The sequence below is a fragment of the Papio anubis genome, chromosome 17 (genome assembly GCF_008728515.1).
Source record: "Papio anubis isolate 15944 chromosome 17, Panubis1.0, whole genome shotgun sequence".
Classification (NCBI taxonomy): domain Eukaryota; kingdom Metazoa; phylum Chordata; class Mammalia; order Primates; family Cercopithecidae; genus Papio; species Papio anubis.
Window position 1 is genome coordinate 7,663,833 of NC_044992.1, and position 18,380 is coordinate 7,682,212.

At 52.3% G+C, this 18,380-nt stretch overlaps 1 protein-coding gene and 7 non-coding genes across 9 annotated transcripts; 4 read left to right on the forward strand and 4 right to left on the reverse strand.

The window, feature by feature from the left end:
• The first annotated feature begins 11 nt into the window (after positions 1-11).
• TRNAK-UUU lies at positions 12-84 on the forward strand. Its single transcript has one exon. It is a non-coding gene; the product is annotated as a tRNA-Lys (tRNA).
• A 523-nt stretch (positions 85-607) lies between these two features.
• TRNAQ-CUG lies at positions 608-679 on the forward strand. Its single transcript has one exon. It is a non-coding gene; the product is annotated as a tRNA-Gln (tRNA).
• Positions 680-1,136: 457 nt separating this feature from the next.
• On the reverse strand, positions 1,137-1,218 carry TRNAL-UAG. Its single transcript has one exon. It is a non-coding gene; the product is annotated as a tRNA-Leu (tRNA).
• Positions 1,219-1,735: 517 nt separating this feature from the next.
• TRNAR-UCU lies at positions 1,736-1,824 on the forward strand. Its single transcript is given in 2 exon segments — positions 1,736-1,772; positions 1,789-1,824. It is a non-coding gene; the product is annotated as a tRNA-Arg (tRNA).
• A 539-nt stretch (positions 1,825-2,363) lies between these two features.
• On the reverse strand, positions 2,364-6,276 carry HES7 (hes family bHLH transcription factor 7). Of its 2 annotated transcripts, none has more exons than XM_003912297.4 (4): positions 4,838-6,276; positions 3,825-3,920; positions 3,136-3,223; positions 2,364-2,815 (listed from the first exon to the last, which is right to left on the reverse strand). In XM_003912297.4, the coding sequence occupies exons 1-4, from the start codon at positions 4,877-4,879 to the stop codon at positions 2,364-2,366; spliced, it is 678 nt and encodes a 225-aa protein (XP_003912346.1). In that variant the 5' UTR covers positions 4,880-6,276. The 2 variants fall into 2 exon arrangements, with proteins under 2 accessions (XP_003912346.1, XP_009187886.1); XM_009189622.3 differs by having other exon boundaries at positions 2,364-2,830.
• A 264-nt stretch (positions 6,277-6,540) lies between these two features.
• Positions 6,541-6,611, forward strand: TRNAG-GCC. Its single transcript has one exon. It is a non-coding gene; the product is annotated as a tRNA-Gly (tRNA).
• Positions 6,612-17,260: 10,649 nt separating this feature from the next.
• Positions 17,261-17,342, reverse strand: TRNAS-CGA. The gene has a single exon. It is a non-coding gene; the product is annotated as a tRNA-Ser (tRNA).
• Positions 17,343-17,798: 456 nt separating this feature from the next.
• On the reverse strand, positions 17,799-17,872 carry TRNAT-AGU. Its single transcript has one exon. It is a non-coding gene; the product is annotated as a tRNA-Thr (tRNA).
• Positions 17,873-18,380: the final 508 nt, after the last annotated feature.

The following is an 18,380-nucleotide window of genomic DNA, read 5'->3' on the forward strand; positions in this document are numbered from 1 at the left end:
CTGTGCTAAGAGCCCGGATAGCTCAGTCGGTAGAGCATCAGACTTTTAATCTGAGGGTCCAGGGTTCAAGTCCCTGTTCGGGCGGATTGTTTTACCTTTTAAGGTACCGCACTTCGCTTAAAATAGTAACAAAAATAGTTACTAGCTTTTAAAACTAAGTGGAACAGAAACTTGGTTTCCGCAAAATACAGCAACTGACGGTGGAGGGTAATAAATATACTTTGAAAACGACATACGCGAGCTGTATTATCGAATTTAAATTTTCTGGTAGCCACATTACAAAGAATAAAAAGAAGCAAGCGAAATTAATTTGACGGATCTATTTTACTTACCCTAATATATCAAAATCTTATTTTAACACATAATCAACATTTTAAAATTATTAATGAAATTTTAAGTCTTTTTGTTTGTACAAAGCCTTCAAAAGAAGATATTTAGCAGCTGGCAATGCATCTGAATTCATATATTTCAAGTGCTCGATAACGGTGTCTACCATATCCAACAGCAGATTTTGTTTTATTTTCGTTTTCTTTCAGTGACGGGTGTGGAAGACACGCAAAATAGAATGTCCAGTAATGTACATAATCATGAGAGCCAGTAAGAGGGTGGTTCCATGGTGTAATGGTTAGCACTCTGGACTCTGAATCCAGCGATCCGAGTTCAAATCTCGGTGGAACCTTAATTTTTTTTCTTCAATATCAGCATGTTGCATACTGTTAATTGATTTTCACACAGGAGATACTCCTATGACCCAAGAGAATCCGACCGAAAAAAAAAAAAAAAGGAAACTAGGACACTACCAGTCATTTGTGCTTTTCCTGCCAGGTGATTGGGTCCTATAACACAGTGTTAGGAGAACATACAACAAATTATTTAAATATCTTGGAAGCTGAGCTAACATTTGAAAACATGTTAAAATAGAGATGTTATGAAGAAAGGAAACGTTGCTTCAGCAGCTACTATCAAGTCTTAGCTTGAGGGATGAATGCAGGAGTATGATCTGTCTGGACGACCAAACACGGAAGATGATGGTGAAACTATTAACAGGGGAATTAATAAAATTACTCTCTGCATGTAAATAGGTAGAACCTAACGGAATTATGTCAGGTGCTTGATCCACCAGAAAAACTCCGGCCTGGCAGCGGTGGGATTCGAACCCACGCCTCCGAAGAGACTGGAGCCTAAATCCAGCGCCTTAGACCGCTCGGCCACGCTACCTGCGTGAAAGCCCGGTCTCCCCGTTGTCCTCCTAAGAGACTAGAAGCAGGGAATGGGGCAAAACTAAAGAGTGCCAAACTGATCCATCTTCTTTTCCATATCTTTCAGACTGGAAATGGGGAAACATCGAGACTCTGGACCGCATAGCAGCAGATGGCAGAACAGATAAACGAGAAGAGACAGAAACACACAGAAATTTACAACAAAACTAGTTTATTTGGGTGGGACTACATCTGGGAGTGGGGAGCGCCTGAGCCGGAAGCAGCCCCCAATCGGGCAGCCGGAGCTCTGCACTCGCTCGCTCACCCATTTTCCGTTGTTCTCCCTCCCTGTTTTTTCGACCTATATGCACCCTCGCTCTCACCTGGCTAACATGCTTTGCGCCCGCTCCCTCTACCTGGCTTGGCCTCTGCGATCCAAACCGCGCGCTCCTGGTATGTCCGCCCCCCACTCCCCCAGCCCTGCCCCTTTCCCACTCTAGTACCGGTAAGCTAGAAGATGCCGCCGCCCGCCAGGTGGCTCTGTGGCGCAATGGATAGCGCATTGGACTTCTAGTGACGAATTAGAGCAATTCAAAGGTTGTGGGTTCGAATCCCACCAGAGTCGATTTTATTTCAAATTTTCCTTTTATCCGTTTTTTTCTCCCCCTACCCTATCGCTCTCTTTTTCCACCTGGTTTCTATTTCGATCTCAGTTCCCGCCCTGCTCTCTTCTTTACTTACCTGTCTGCCCCGGGGCTTGGGCCATGGAGAGCAGGACTGAGGGTGGGAGACAGAAGGGAAGGGAAAGTGGGCGTGGACGTCGAGATAAAGGCAGGCCCCTGGCTCGGGGACACACGGGGATTTAATAACCACTTTATTCCATGCACTAGGGACTTGGGAAGGGACTGGGACTGGGCTGGGGGGCAGAGAGAGTACAATCCTAGACGCAAGGAAGAAGTTGGGGCAGGGAAAAGGGACAGGAACCAGGGAAATATATATTTATATAGATACTCTAATATAGACCACATCTCACCCGCGCGCTGAGCCCGCGCGCCCCGCCGCCCTCCCCAACACCTGCTCGCCCGGACGCCCGGGTCCCTCTGCTGCCCTCGGGCTGGAGTCTCTACCCCACCCCTAGACCCCGCCCCCACCACCCCCCAAGGCTCAGGGCCAAGGTCTCCAGAAAGCGGGCGGCGGGGGCGGCGGGGCCTTGGGCGCCCCGTCTTGTCTGTGAGGCGGCGGTGGCGGCGGCAGCAGTCCGGTGAGGGGCGCCGGCGCGCCAGAATCCCCGGCGCGCGGGGAGCAGAGGGATGGGGACCATGCGCAGCGCGGGCTAGGGGGGCCCTGGTGCACTGGGGGGCGCTGGTGCAGCGCGGGGCCAAGGGCCGGTGCGGCGGGGTCCAGGGATGGGCGCGGCGCTGGAGGCCTCGGCTCTACCGGCTTGGGCCGGGGCGGTTTGGGGCGCAGGTAGCCGTGCAGCGCGGAGAAGAGCTGGGCGCGGGCGGCCGGGCTGGCGTCGTGCGCGAAGGCCGCCAAGCGAAGCAGACACTCGCGGAAACCGGACAAGTAGCAGCTGGCGAGCGCCTCGGCGTCCTGGACTGGGGACCGGGGAACCCCTGGAGCCGCGGCGGTGGGTGCGGCCGGCGGGAGCACAGGTGGGCAGGGCAGGGGCCCAGCAGGGGTGAGGGGAGGGGTGGGGCGCAGAGATACCAAGGCCGGACAGGCGCACAGAGACAGGAAGCCAGATGGACGGAGAGAGGGAGAAAATGAGGGAGACACAGAGACAGACACGCGCGGGTGTTATTAACCTCGCCTCGGAGCAGAACCGGCCACTCCCCAAGCCCACCATCCACCGCAGGGCCCGCCCGCTCTGCCCCGGCCGGAGCCTCCTGGCGTCCCCCCTCCCTCCCTCCGCTGCCCCACCCCCGCGCTGTACCCGGGGGCTCCACCCGGCTTCGCTCCCTCAAGTAGCCCACGGCGAACTCCAGTATCTCCGCTTTCTCCAGCTTCGGGTTCCGGAGGTTCTACAGACGGGAGGGGAGGGCGCAGAGACAGAAAGGGGTGGGGAGAAAGGGGGAAAGTGGCAGGGGGAAGAAGGGAGGGGCGGATGCGGGAGCTGGGGGTACCCCCGATCGCATTTGCGCACTGCCCACAGAACGCGCGACCAAATGCGGCGTGGAGATGACCAAGGGAGGTCCTGGCCCACCCCGAGACGAAACTGTCCAACCCGAGGGGATGGAACCAATGCCCAACGCGTGAGGAGGAGATTTGAAACCGCAACCCAGGGAATGAAATTAACCACCCGACAGAACAGAAGCTAGCTGATCAGAAGCTGGTTATGGGGGAGGGGGAAGCGGACAGTTAAGAGACCCAAAGGGTGAAACGGACCGAACCCGGGAGCGAAATTTACAGAACCAGGCGTGAAACTTACAGACCCGAGGGGTGGCGAAGAAGATCGCGTTCTGAGAGCGAGTGGGGGTCTGGGATGGAATTCCAAAGGCGGGACTCGAGTGAGGATGCCTTGGAGCCAGGGTTGCAAACCAAGCATGTGTCCCCACCCCAGTGGGAAGCCCTGGGACGCGGAAACGGGAAGCTTGGGGACCCGGGGCTAGCGGAGGGACTGACCTGGTCCCGGGTCCGCTCCAGCAGCAGCAGCCTCAGCTCTTCCAGGCTGCGGTTGATGCGGTCCCGGCGCCGCTTCTCCACAAGCGGCTTCAGCATCTGCGACCAGCGGGAAAAGGAGAGCGGGCCGACCGGACCGAGACTCAGCGCGGCCGCGCCGGCGTCGGATCCCGCCGCTGGGAGAGCCCGGCTTCCACCCCGGCCCCAAGACCCCAGATTGCCTAGGGTCGACCCCATTCGATCCCTCTCCGCCCCTCCTCCCAATGCCCCTAGATCAGTTTCTGTAGCTCGCCTCCCCGGATCTTCGCATTCTCCTCTCTCAGTCTCGTCCTCCCTCCTCCCCTCTCTGTGTCTCTCCTCCTCTTTTCTCTCTACGTCTCCGTCTCGTGCAGTTTCTCTCTGTCTCAGTGGAGAACTTTGGGAACCCTCTGCGCGCAGGCACGTGCGCCGCACGGTGCCAGGCTCAGAGCTGGCGGCCCTGAGTATAGAAAGGGAGATACCTAGCGCGACCGCACCGCCTCTTCTCCCTCAAAACCCTCCAGGCCGTCACCTTCTCCACTGGTTCTCCTAAAATCTTCCACCAGTGTGGGGCCTCTGGAACCAACGCCCCGGGGCCTTCTCTACAAGACCGTCTTGGGCCAACCCCGCCCGCCTCACAGCCAGCGTAGAGCAAGAGACTATCCTCTTCTCTTTTCGTTCCCACCCTCCTCCCTTGGCTCTGCCTTCTACATGCTTATTTTACTCCGACACCGGCTCCCTCCCCAGGCCACAAGGTGCCGACCCCCATTACCGAGACCCCTAGTCCTATGTTTCCGCCGCCCACTCAGGTCTGGCTCTGACCCCTGTCCCCTTCTTCATATTTTGCAGCTTCCTCTCCAGCTCCTGGCTCCTGGAGTCCTGGAGCACGGCTCCCCTTCCACCCCTGCGTCCCCAGTCTCTCTCCAGACCGACGGCGTCAGGGGCCCAGTCCCCTGGCCAAACCAGGGACCTCTGCTCCCTCCCCTCCCACCTCTCACCTTGGGGCCGTCCCTATTCTCAGCTCGATCCCGGGTGACCATTGCTCCTCCGGACCCTGGTGTGGACCGGGTCCCTGCTCGCCTGGAGCCTTATATTCCGTGGCCCCAGGGTAGGAGGGATAGGACCCGACCCCGCCCCCTTCGGCACCCGGATTCTGCCCCTCTAGGACCCGGCACGAGGCTCCCGGAAAGAGGAGGAGTGAAGGGGGGAGGGGAAGTAGAGAAACTGGCCTGGGAGTGTGGGAAGTGAGGGGTGAATGGGGGCACTGGCTGGTTTATGGACCATAAGGCTGTATAAGGAGGCGGAACCCAGCTGAAGGCAGGAGGTTATTAGGGGCAGAGGTCGCTTGGGGATGAAATTCAGAGTTCCTCCAGAATTGCAGCTTTGTCGGAGACTTACTGTACCCTCACTAACCCTGAAACAGAAGTTAGCACCTCTCAGCCCCCAGGCTGAATTTTATACATCATCTCCGAGTTCGCTTCCTAGTCGAGACAGGGAGCAACCCGAGTGTGCTGGGTGAATCCGTCCGACTCAACCAAAGCTCTGCCAGGAGGTTGGAGAGGCGCTCTGTTCTGTCTAAGCCAGTTACATTCAAGTCCCCGAACATCTGCGCGCCCACTGTGCGGACAGGGCACTGGTCTAGGCTCGGGCGAGTCATAGTGAGATACGCAGGAGAGACCCAGCTTATCCCTGCAGTAGCTAATGGAAAAGACCACGTGACACTAAGTAGCTGTTACAGAAGCCCAGTGAAATAGGTGCTCCGGGAAAAGGTCTCCTTGAGGATGGCTGGACTGAGGAGGAACCTCAAGGCAGAGGGAGCAAGTCTTTGAAACATAGGTAGGAGTGGAGAGGTCTTTCCACTTACAGCACAAGTATTTGATTCAAAACTAGTCATAGGAGATTCAGGAGTGTGGCTGATGGGACACCTCACGCAAGTGTGCCCGCATTGCTTGCTTCTGGAGGCCCCTGGTGACTGTAGGGTAGCAGGGAGCAGGCAGTTTTACTAAGGGGAAAGCAAGGGATACAGAAAAGGGATCAACACCCACCTCAAACCAAGAACATGACCCTCCGCAGAACGATGCCTGACCACTCGGGGGCTTCGGGACAAAGTGCCTGAGAAGATAAATCAGAAACTGAACGGGACAGCCAGGTTGCCAGGGATAAAGACACGGAAAGACAGGGTTGCAGACCGAGACGGAAGATAGCTGTGAAGTCAGAGACCAGTGGGGATTCCTCCAAGCCCTCCCAACGGCCCTCCGCACCTTGGTTTTGTAACGGAGCCTTTCTTGCTGTAGCCAGAGCCTAGAGAGGCACAGACCTTGAGGAGCGAGCTCCCATTTGGGATCAGGGCCCCCAGCACATCCCCCCTCTCCGTCCCTCAGCCAAATGGGAACGCAAATGTGTGGCCCCAACAGCCCCCGCTGCCCCCCTCCTTGGGAACCTGGGCTCGGGCTGAATTTTTCTCACCTGCACGCGAGGCTGGGGGGCCCCAGGCTGTTCGCACCCGGGTGTGGGGCCGCCCCTGGCCATATGGGGCGGCTTTATGGCCCGGTGGCCGGATCCGGACGAGAGGAAGGATGACCTGGCGCTCCACCCACGTCAACTATTCGGGACCAGTTCCCTGGCCTACACAGTTGCCTGTCCGGGTCGGCCTCAACCTCTTACGACCTGAGATAGTCTCCTGGCACACTCCAAAAGTCACGCATTGGTGGTTCAGTGGTAGAATTCTCGCCTGCCACGCGGGAGGCCCGGGTTCGATTCCCGGCCAATGCAAGAGTCTTATTTTCTCCTCTCCAATAATACATTTGGTAGTATCTAAAAAGCATCTTTTCACTTAATTTCTGCCAAATATAAATCTTAGCCTTTTGACTATAGCAGAGTTTGCAGCCCCAGGCCTACACCCTGATTCCGCACGCCCTCACTCTCCCCTCCTCCCAGCCTGGGGGTCCTGCATTCTCCACACTCCTCCCTCCGCTCCCCGCCCGCACCTCCACAGGCGTGACCCTGAGAAAGGACACAGTGCTCGGATCCCTGCCCCGGGGGTCCTCTCGGCCCCCCGCGGGGGAGGGGCCAGGTCTTCCCGCCCCCTACTCTAAATCCCTTGTTCTTTCCACCTCTCTTCCTCTGTTATTTTCCGTTCTCTCTGAAGCACGCTTCCTTTTCTTAAGTCTATGGGTCTGTGCCTTTTTTGTCTAGCCTCCTTTCTGGGTCTCTGAGTGCCCCTTAGCTTCTCCATCTCTGTGTCTCTCACGTTCTTTCCAGATCTTCAGCGACTTCTACCCTGGGTCTCTCTGGGTGTCGGTGGTCTCGTTCCTCCGCATCTCTGATTCCGCGTCTCTCCGGTCTCTTGGCTTCTGCATCTCCGCCTCTGGCTCTTTCGGGTCTCTGGTATCTCATCGTCTCTCCGAGTCTCTGTCGCCTCCCGGGACTCTGCGCTCCCACGCTCCTGCCATCCCCTGGGAAGCTCGCTAACACCTCCGGGTTCCTGCCACCTCCCCTCCCCGCCCCTTCCCGGCCGCTTTGATCCCGCACGCGTCGGGCCCGAGGGCGGGCGGGCAGGCGCAACGCCACCTGCGGCGACCACTTGTGAGCAGGGCGGGGCGGAGCGGCGGGGCGGGGCGGCGAGGCTCCCCATGGTCCGCTCCCTTCCGGCGCGCTACGCCTCCCTCTGCTCGCCTCCTCCTCCTGGCTCTGTCCGCGGTAGCTGCCGGGACCTGTGGGCTCGGGGCTTAGGTTCGCTGAGTGAATCTTTGTCTCGGTCTTAGTCTATCTGGGTCTCTCTCTCTGGAACTCACCCTGGAGCTCTCTCTCCCGTTTCCTTCAGCCTGTTTTATTTGCTCCAGGGTCTGGATCTCTGTCTCGTCCTCGGATTGTATCTGTGACTGCCAATGCTCTCTTCTTAGCTCTAGGTAGTAACTGTGGCCTCCAGAAGGAAACTGTTGTTTAAAAAAACAAAAAACAAAAACAACAACAACAACAAAAAAAAAACACGTGCATCTATCTATATGCCTGTGTGCGCAGCTGCTGGATTTATTCGGTCAGCCCATATTTATTGGGTGCCTCCCGTGTGCTGAGTACTGGAAGGAGTACATTGGGTCTGGGCCTTCCTGAAGCTTACGTTACAATGGGAAAGACAGACAATAACTGCGAAAGCAAAAAATAACGTAAGATAGCGTCAGATGGTTATGAGGCTGTGGAAAGAAAACAACAACAACAAAACAAAAACAAAACAAAACAAAAGGGTCATGGCGATGACTTGAAAGTGAAGGGCTACTTTACTCTGGGTGGTCAGAGACAGCCTCTGTGAAGAGTTGATATTTGATGCCAGCGTAGTCAGCAGCCGTGAGTCCAGGCAAAGGGAACTGCAAGTACGGGCTCTGAGGCAGGAGAGCTATTTGCTGGTGGGAGCTAGAGAAAGAGGTCCAGCGAACCCGGGATGGAGAATTTGCAGAGTGGCAGAGATCAGATTGGAGAGTCAGGCGTAGCCCATCTCACAGGATCTTGGAGAGTGTTGAAGGGGTTTGGATTTGATAGTCTAAGGGCAATTGGAAGCTAGTGGAGGATTTTCATTAGGAAAGTTATATTCTCTGACTTATGTTTTAAAAGATCACTTCAGGACCGGGCGCGGTGGCTCATGCCTGTAATCCGCGCACTTTGGTACACCGAGGCAGGTGGATCACCTGATTTCAGGAGTTCGAGACCAGGCTGCCATCATGGCGAAACCCTGTGTCCACTAAAAATACAAAAATTAGCCGGGCGTGGCGGCACACGCCTGTAATTCCAGCTACTCGGGAGACTGAGGCAGGAGAATCGCTTGAACCTGGGAGGCGGAGTTTGCAATAAGCCGAGATCGCACCACTGCACTCCAGCCTGGGTAACAGAGCAAGACTCCGTCTCAAAATAATGATAATAATAATAATAAATCACTTTGGACCGGACGCTGTGGCTCACGCCTGTAATCCCAGCACTTTGGGAGGCTGAGGCGGGAGGATCGCTTGAGCCCAGGAGTTCGAGACCAGCCTGGCCAACATGGCAAAACCCCGTCTCTACTAAAAATACAAAAATTAAACGGGAGTGATGGCATGTGCCTGTAATCCCAGCTACTCCGGAGGCTGAGGCAGGAGAATCGCTTGAACCTGGGAGGCGGAGGTTGCAGTGAGCCTTAATCGCGCCACTGCACTCCAGCCTGGGCGACAAACCCAGACTCTGTCTCAATGAAAAAAAAATAAAGAAAAAAGAAAAAAAAATTAGTCAGGGGTGATGGTGCGCGTCTGAGTGGGGAGGTTGCAGTGAGCCAAGATTGCGCCACTGCTCTCCAGCCTGGGCGAGACTCTAGACAGAGATAGACAGACAGACAGACAGATAGATAGATAGATAGATAGATAGATAGATAGATAGATAGATAGATAAAATTAAAAGATCGCTCTTGTTGCTATTTGGAGAATGAAGGCAGAGGGCTCATTTGGGGGCCGGAGCAGTCTTCTAGGCAATGCCTTGAGGTGGTGGTGAGAAGAGAAAACATGAAGGGGTTAACTCCTAGATCTTTGTCTTAGGTACAGTCATGCATTGCTTAACGTGTGGATATATTCAAAGAAATGCGTTGCTAGGCAATTTCATTATTCAAATATCACAGAGTGTAGTGATGCAAACCTACATGGTAGAGCCTTCTACACACCTAGGCTACACTGTGTAGCTTATTGTGCTCCTAAGCTACCCGTACAGCTACAGCATGGTACTGTACTGAATACTGCAGGCAACTGTACACAATGGTAAGTATTTGTGTACCTCAAAGGTAACGTATGGCACTACAATGTTATGATAGCTATGCGATCTTTAGGTGATACTAATTTTTCTTTTTTTTTTTTTTTTTTTTTTGAGTCGGGGTCTCACTCCGTTGTCCAGGCTGGAGTGCAGTGGGGCGGTCCGGCTCACTGCTACCTCTGCCTCCCGGGTTCAGGCGATTATCTTGCCTCAGGCTCCCAAGTAGCTGGGATTACAGACTGGTGCCACCACACCCGGCTAATTTTTGTATTTTTAGTAGAGATGGGGTTTCACCATGTTGGTGAGGCTGGTCTCAATCTCCTGACCTCGTGATCCGCCAGCCTCGGCCTCCCAAAGTGCTGGAATTACAGGCGTGAGCCACCGTGCCCGGGGATAAGGAATTTTTTTAGCCCCATTATAATCTCGCTCTTGTTGCCCAGGATGGAGTGCAATGCTGGGATCTCGGCTCAGAGTGCAACCTCTGCCTCCCGGGTTCAAGCCATTCTCCTGCCTCAGCCTCTTGAGTAGCTGGGATTACAGGCGTTAGCCACCACTCCCGGCTAATTTTTGTATTTTTAGTAGAGACGAAATTTCACTATGTTGGCCGGGCTGGTATGGAACTCCGGACATCAGGTGATCTGACCACTTCGGCCTCCCAAAGTGCTGGGATTACAGGCGTGAGCCATTGCGTCCGGCAATCCCCATTATAATCATATATATGTGTGTGTGTGTATATATGTATATATGTGTATACATACATGTGTATATGGTACACACACATATACACATATACATATATACACATACATGTGTATATAGTACACATATATATACAGTACACATATATATACACATATATACATATATACACATAGCCGGTAGAGTGTCCCAGCTTCCCTTCCCCCATTGCGAAGTCTCCCCAGTCCTGGTTTCCAAGACTTAGCTCCTCCCTCTTCAGTTCTTCAAAAGGAAGGCTGGTTTCCTGGGAGCCCCTGGGCCCTGGGTAGAGAGAGTTCCTGGAGGGTTGAGTCCTGGGGCATCGGGGGTTGGGCAGTAGGAGGACCAGGACCCTGGGCCAAGGAAAGACCAGGATAGATGCTCTCCAGGCCCACAAGGCAAACTTCAGGTCTTGCCCTGCTCCGCTTGCCTTGGGTGGCAAAATCAAAGAAAAGAGAAGGGGCAGCACAGACCCAGGCAGAGAAAACAGGGCAGTGAAACCACCTAAGGAACTTAAAGCCCTGCAGACACAAAAGGTCTGGATCCCTGAACCTCCTTTATTCTTCAGCACATATTTACAGGGTGCATACTGTGGGCCTCCATCTGTCCTGGGCCCTGGGGATATAGTCCCAAAAGAAACAGGCAATGATCTCTGCCCTTACAAGTCATACATTCTCCCAGGGGACACAGTCAATGTACGTTATACAAAGCACATCATTTGTTAGATGGTGCTATAGAAATAAATTAAACATGGGCAGGGCGCGGTGGTTCACGCCTGTAATCCCAGCACTTTGGAAGGCCAAGGCGGGCGGATCACCTGAGGGCAGGAGTTCGAGACCAGCCTGTCCAACATCATGAAACCCCATCTCTACTAAAAATACAAAAAGTAACCAGGCGTGTTGGCGGGCACCTGTAGTCCCAGCTACTCGGGAGGCTGAAGCAGGAGAATAACTGGAACCCGGAAGGTTAAGGTTACAGGGAGCCAAGATCCCACCACTGCACTCCAGCCTGGGCGACAGAGCTAGACTTCTTCTCAAAAAACAAAAAAAAAAAGGCCAGGCGCGGTGGCTCACGCCTGTAATCCCAGCACTTTGGGAGGCCGAGGCGGGCAGATCACGAGGTCAGGAGCTTGAGACCACGGTGAAACCCCGTCTCTACTAAAAAAAAGTACAAAAAATTAGCCAGACGCGGTGGTGGGCACCTGTAGTCCCAGTTACTCGGGAGGCTGAGGCAGGAGAACGGAGTGAACCCGGGAGGCAGAACTTGCAGTGAGCCAAGACTGCGCCACTGTACTCCAGCCTGGGCGACAGAGAGAGACTCCGTCTCCAAAAAAAAAAAAGAAAGAAAGAAAAAGAAAAGAAAAAAGCAAGCAGAGAAGGGGAGTGGAGAGTGAGAATTGTAATTTTAGATGTCATCAGGGATGATCAGCAAAGGATTCACTGAGAAGACAAAATTTAAGTGATGACTAGGCAGGTTATGGGATAACTGGGGAAGAACGTTTCAGGCAGAGGGAACTGCTAGCACAAAAGCCCTGAGGTGACAATATGTCTGGCATTTTCAGACTTTCAGAAATTTGTCAAGAATAGTACAAAGAATATTGATTGATTGATTGATTGATTGATTGAGACAGGGACTCGCTCTGTTGCCTAGGCTGGAGTGCAGTGCTGCCATTATAGCTCACTGCAGCCTTGAACTGTTGGGCTCAAGTGATCCTCCTCAGCCTCCCAAGTAGCTAGGACTGCAGGTGTACACCGCAAGGCCTGGCTAGTTTTTTTTATTTTTTGTAGAGATGGGGATCTCACTATGTTGCCCAGGCTGGTGTAGAACTCCTGGGCTCAACGAATCCTCCAAAACTGTGGGATTTGCACAGGCAGGAGCCACTGCGCTTTATTTATTTATACCAGTATTGATTTTGGGTTTTTTTTTTTTTTTTTTTTTTTTTTGAGACGGAGTCTTGCTCTGTCGCCGGGGCTGGAGTGCAGTGGCCGAATCTCAGCTCACTGCAAGCTCCGCCTCCCAGGTTTACGCCATTCTCCTGCCTCAGCCTCCCAAGTAGCTGGGACTACAGGCGCCTGCCACCTCGCCCGGCTAGTTTTTTGTATTTTTTTTAGTAGAGACGGGGTTTCACCGTGTTAGCCAGGATGGTCTCGATCTCCTGACCTCATGATCCGCCTGTCTCGGCCTCCCAAAGTGCTGGGATTACAGGCTTGAGCCACCGCGCCCGGCCGATTTTGGGTTTTTATTTTATTCAATTATTATAATCCATCACAATCTTTATTTTAATGCTCAAATTGTCCCAGATTTAGCCAATGGGCGCCCCTTTGGCTGCAGACCCTAGCTGCTGTGTCTTTTTTGATACATACCAAATATTCTTTAGCATTTCTTTACATTCCGGCGCAACAAAATGTTCCAAAATGTCCCCAGTCCTGGAATCAACCTCTTCTTTTTTTTTTTTTTTTTTAGAGGGAGTCTCTCTCCCTGTCGCCCAGGCTGGAGTGCAGTGGCACTAAGGAAGGAGAGCACTACTACTCCTGCTACCCTCCTCCCCCCACCTTGCCTAGTTCAAAGACAGGAGAAAAGAGAGAGAGAAACAAAAGTAAGATAAATAGCCAGACAACCTTGGCACCACCACCCAGTCCTAGGAGTTAAACAAAGTAATAATAATAACATCAATGCCTGGCCTAAACTACTTGTGTTATCTGTAAATTCCAGACACTGTATGAAAAAAAGCATTGTAAAACTTTTTGTTAGCTGATGCATGTAGCCCCCAGTCATGTTTCCCACGCTTGCTTGATTTATCACGACCCTTTCACGTGGACCCCTTAAAGTTGTAAGCCTTTAAAAAGGCCAAGTATTTCTTTCTGAGGGAGCTCGGCTCTTAAGACGCGAGTCTGCCGATGCTCCTGGCCGAATAAAAAACCTCTTCCTTCTTTAATCCGGTGTCTGAGTTGTTTTGTCTGCGGCTGGTCCTGCTACAGCAGGATCTTGTCTCACTGTGAGCTCCGCCTCCAGGGTTCACACCATTCTCCTGTCTCAGCCTCCCAAGTACCTGGGACTACAGGCGCCTGCCACCACGCCCGACTAATTTTTTTTTTTTTTTTTGGTATTTTTAATAGAGACGGGGTTTCACCGTGTTAGCCAGGATGGTCTCGATCTCCTGATCTCGTGATCCGCCCGCCGCAGCCTCCCAGAGTGCTGGGAATACAGGCTTGAGCCACCGCGCCCAGCCGGAATCAACCTCTTCTCTAAGGAGTCCTGGTTCATTTTAGCAAAGAATGGCATTTAGTAACCAAGATCTGGGGCTTTTAGCGTGGGATATCATTGTTTCTAGGCTCACTCAGTGGACAGAGCTAGGAAATATGTGTGTGTATATGTTGTGTATGTGTATATATTTATTTCTATATCTGTACACATAAAAACCATGAATTCATATTGATACCTCCATTAGAAGACTTCAAAGAGAAATGACAGAATCTGATTTATTTTTGTTTGTTTGTTTGTTTGTTTTTGAGAGGGAGTCTCACTCTGTTGCTCAGGCTGGAGTGCAGTGGCTCGATCTCAGCTCTCTGCAACCTCCGCCTCCCAGGTTCAAACGATTCTTCTACCTCAGCCTCCCGAGTAGCTGGGACTATAGGCGCCTGCCACCATGCCCAGCTAATTTTTGTATTTTTAGTAGAGACAGGGTTTCACCCTGTTGACTAGGCTGGTCTTGAACTCCTGACCTCGTGATCCACCCGTCTTGGCCTCCCAGGTGCTGGGATTACAGGTGTGAGCCACTGCGCCGGGTCCTTGATTTATGTTTTAAAAGGATCAATCTACCCAGTATATTAAGAGTAGAGGCCAGGTGGGCGTGGTGGCTCACACCTGTAATCCCAGCAGTTTGGGAGGCTGAGGCGGGAGGATCACGAGGTCAAGAGATCGAGACCATCCTGGCCAACATGGTGAAACCCCGTCTCTACTAAAAACACAAAAATTAGCCAGGTGTGGTGGTGCATGCCTGTAGTCCCAGCTAGTTGGGAGGCTGAGGCAGGAGAATTGCTTGAACCTGGGAGGCGGAAGTTGCAGCGAGCCAAGATCGCAGCCACTGCACTCCAACCTAGGCCACAGAGCAAGACTCCCTCTCTCAAAAAAAAAAAAAAAAAAAAAAAGTAGAGGCCAGGAGTGGTGGTTCATGCCTGTAATCACAGCACTTTGGGAGGCTGAGGGTGGGGGGGGCAGATCACTTGAGGTCAGGAGTTCGAGACCAGCCTGGGCAACATGGTGAAACCCCATCTCTACTAAAAATACAAAATTTAGCTGGGCATGGTGGTGCACGCCTATAGTCCCAGCTACTTGGGAGGCTGAGGCACGAGAATTGCTTGAACTCAGGAGGCTGCAGTGAGCCCAGATCATGCCACTGCACTCCAGTCTGGGAGGCAGAGCAAGACCCTGCCTCAAAAAAAAGTAGACTGTCATGGAACTAGCCAGGAAATAACTTAGGGGGGTATTGCAATAATCTAGGTGAGAGATGAGGGTGGCTTGGACCATGGTGAAATGGTGAAGGTCATGGCAAATAGTCAAATGTTAGACTTTTTTTCTTTTTTGTTCAAGACAGGGTCTCATTCTATCACCCAGGCTAGAGTTCAGTGGTGTAATCACTGCTCACTGCAACCTCGGCCTCCTGGGCTCAAGTGATCCTCCCTCCTCAGCCTCCCAAGTAGCTAGGACAACAAGCATGCTCAGCTAATTTTTTTTTTTTTCCCCCACAGAGACTGGGGTCTTGTTATGTTGCTCAGGCTGGTCCTGAACTCCTGGACTCAAGGAATCTTCCTGCCTTGGCCATCCAAAGTGCTGGGATTACAGGCGTGAGCCATCACACCTGGCCCTAACATATTTTAAATAGAAATTGCTCATTCGATGTAGAGTGGGAGAGAAAGAGAACAATCAGGGATAATACTAAGGTTTTTAGTCTAAAAAACTGAAGGAATGGAATTTCCATTTACTGAGATGAAAGGGCCACAGGTGAAGAAGGTTTGGAGAAGAAGCCTAGGAGTTTGATTTGCACTTTTGTTTTTTGGGGGGTTTTTTTGTTTGTTTTTTGGGTGTTTTTTTTGTTTTGGTTTGTTTTGGTTTTTTTTTGAGACGGAGTTTCACCCTTTTTGCCCAGGCTGGAGCGCAATGGCCCGATCTTGGCTCACCACAACCTCTCCCAGGTTCAAGTGATTCTCCTGCCTCAGCCTCCCCAGTAGCTGGGATTACAGGCGTTTGCCACCACGACCGGCTACATTTCTATTTTTAGTAGAGACGGGTTTCTCCCTGTTGGTCAGGCTAGTCTGGAACTTCCGACCTCAGGTGATCCGCCCGCCTTGGCCTCCCAAAGTGCTGGGATTACAGGCACAAGACACCGCGCCAGGCCTTGGTTTGCCCATTTTAAGTTTGTGATCTGTATTAGGTTTCCAAGTGTAGATGGTATGTGGGCAATAATATATAAGCATCTGTAATTCAGGGAAGAGCTCTGGAGCTGGAGATGAAAATCTGGGATGTATGAATCTATTACCTGATATGTAAAGCCACGAAACTGGAAATGACCAAGGTAGTGGGTACAGATAGAGAAGAGGCTGGAAAATTGAGCCTTGGGAACAGTCCAACATTCAGAGATCCAGAAGGTGAGGAACCAGCAAAGCAGTCTGAGAATAAGCTGCTGATGAAGTAGAAGGAATATCAGAAGGGCGTAGCGTCTTAGAAGGCAAGCGAAGAGTGTTTCTAATGGAAGAGTAAGCATCGGTATCAACTGCAGCTAAGTAATGGTCACTAGATTTAGCAATGTGATGGTCATTCGGCAACCTTAACAACGGCAACTTTGATGGGGGCGGGGGACACATGATTAGAAAGCGTCCAAAGGAGAGTGGGAAGATAGAATTGGATAACTTGCTCTGTTTGCTGTAGAAGGGAGTAGAGAAATTGAGTAGTAGCTGGACGGGCGTGTGGGGTCAAGATAGCTTTTGTTGGCTTGCTTCTAAACTGGGAGAAATTCGTGTTTGTAGGCTGATGAGAAAAATCAAGTAGAGAGGGATTTTTTTTTTTTTTTTTTTTTTTTTGAGATGGAGTTTTGCTATTGTTACCCAGGCTGGAGGGCAATGGCGCGATCTCGGCTCACTGCAACTTTCGCCTCCCGGATTCAAGTGCTTCTCCTGCCTCAGTCTCCCGAGTAGCTGGGAATACAGGCGTGCGCCAGCCACCACGCCCTGCTAATTTTGTATTTTTAGTAGAGATGGGGTTTCACTGGTCTAGGACTCCTGACCTCAAGTGATCCACTCGTCAAGCCTCCCAAAGTGCTGAGATTACATGCGTGAGCCACTGCGCCCGGCTGAGAGGGAAAATTTGATGGTATAGGAAAAAAAGCAGTGTCCTTGCTTGAGTGGGCCGGGGGGATGGGAAATCTAGTAAAAGTAGGGGTTGGCTTTAGATGGAAGCATTCATCTACAATAATGAGGGAAAAGAAGAGTATGTGGTCACAGACTCAACTAGGTAGGTAGGTAGGTAGGTAGGTAGGTGCGATGTGAATGTTGATGGGAAACTCCGGAAGGCTTTATTTTCTCAGTGAATCAGGAAGTAGAAGATGAGGGACGATGAAGAAGGGATTCGCAGTTTGAGGTAAGGGTAGGAATGAAGCAGTCGCATAGGAGAGTAGGAGAGTGAATGAATTGGGGGGAAGTAACGATTGCTGAGTAGCCCTAAGGAGCCACCTGAGCGTGGTGGCGTTAGGAAGTGAAATCGGCAGTAAAAAGGCTTTTGCAGGTCGACAGGAGTATGAGACTCGCAAGAGGGCGCTCGCGGGCTGGACCCTGACGGCCGAGTCCCTGAGATTCTCAAAATAACGCGGGAGATTCTCCAAGGAAAGAACTAGAAAACAAACTGCTTTTTCCTTCTCCAGAGACCGAGATACCTATTACCAAAAGTACTGACGCTGTGAGCAGGATTCGAACCTGCGCGGGGAGACCCCATTGGATTTCGAGTCCAACGCCTTAACCACTCGGCCATCACAGCCGCGTGCGGGCTCGCCCCTGCGCAACTATAGCTGCCTATCAACACGCCCGCCTCCAGCCGGCTCCACCCACGCTGCCTCGAGACGCCAGCGCTAGTGCGCCTCGGCTCGGTGGCGCAGACCATGCCTTCTCCCCAGCAGCCGTCAGCGGCCCCGCTGGAGTGGCAGCTTTCCCATTCTCCCTCTCCTACCCGAGCATAGGATGGAAACAAAACGGGCCCAAATCCGAGCCCTGTCTTCCATACCCTTGAGGACAGACCCTGAGATGCCTACTTCGTGCTACTTCATGAAAGCGAAGTGAGAATCTGTAGCTTCCAAAACACACTAAAAGTGCAGGGGAACGGAGGCCCAAAGACGGATTGGCTTGTAAGAAGAATCTTTCTTAAAACCACACAGAAACGCACTTTGAAAGTGGAGAAGTGCACTTGCAGCAATAATATATCACTCCCCACCAACTCAGGCACCGCTGGGATTCGAACCCAGGATCTCCTGTTTACTAGACAGGCGCTTTAACCAGCTAAGCCACAGCGCCGGGATAAAGTAGATGTGCCTCAAAATAAATCAACTGGCCGGGCGCGGTGGCTCACGCCTGTAATCCCAGCACTTTGGGAGGCCGAGGCGGGCGGATCACGAGGTCAGGAGATCGAGACCATCCTGGCTAACATGGTGAAACCCCGTCTCTACTAAAAATGCAAAAAATTAGCCGGGCGAGGCGGCGGGCGCCTGTAGTCCCAGCTACTCGGGAGGCTGAGGCAGGAGAATGGCGTGAACCCGGGAGGCGGAGCTTGCAGTGAGCCGAGATCGCGCCACTGCACTCCAGCCTGGGCGACTAAGCGAGACTCTGTCTCAAAAAAAAAAAAATGTGAGCGGGTGACAGTAAGTGATAATCAGTAAATAAGTGTCTGCAGTGGTTCTTCAGCGACTCATCCCTTCCTAAGCTACCTCTTCCTTTTCAGGTTCTGAGCCAGAGAGTTAATGCTTTGCTCCTCCATTCTTCCAAACCTTTGGGGCCAATTCAACCATGAGTGAGCACATGACTC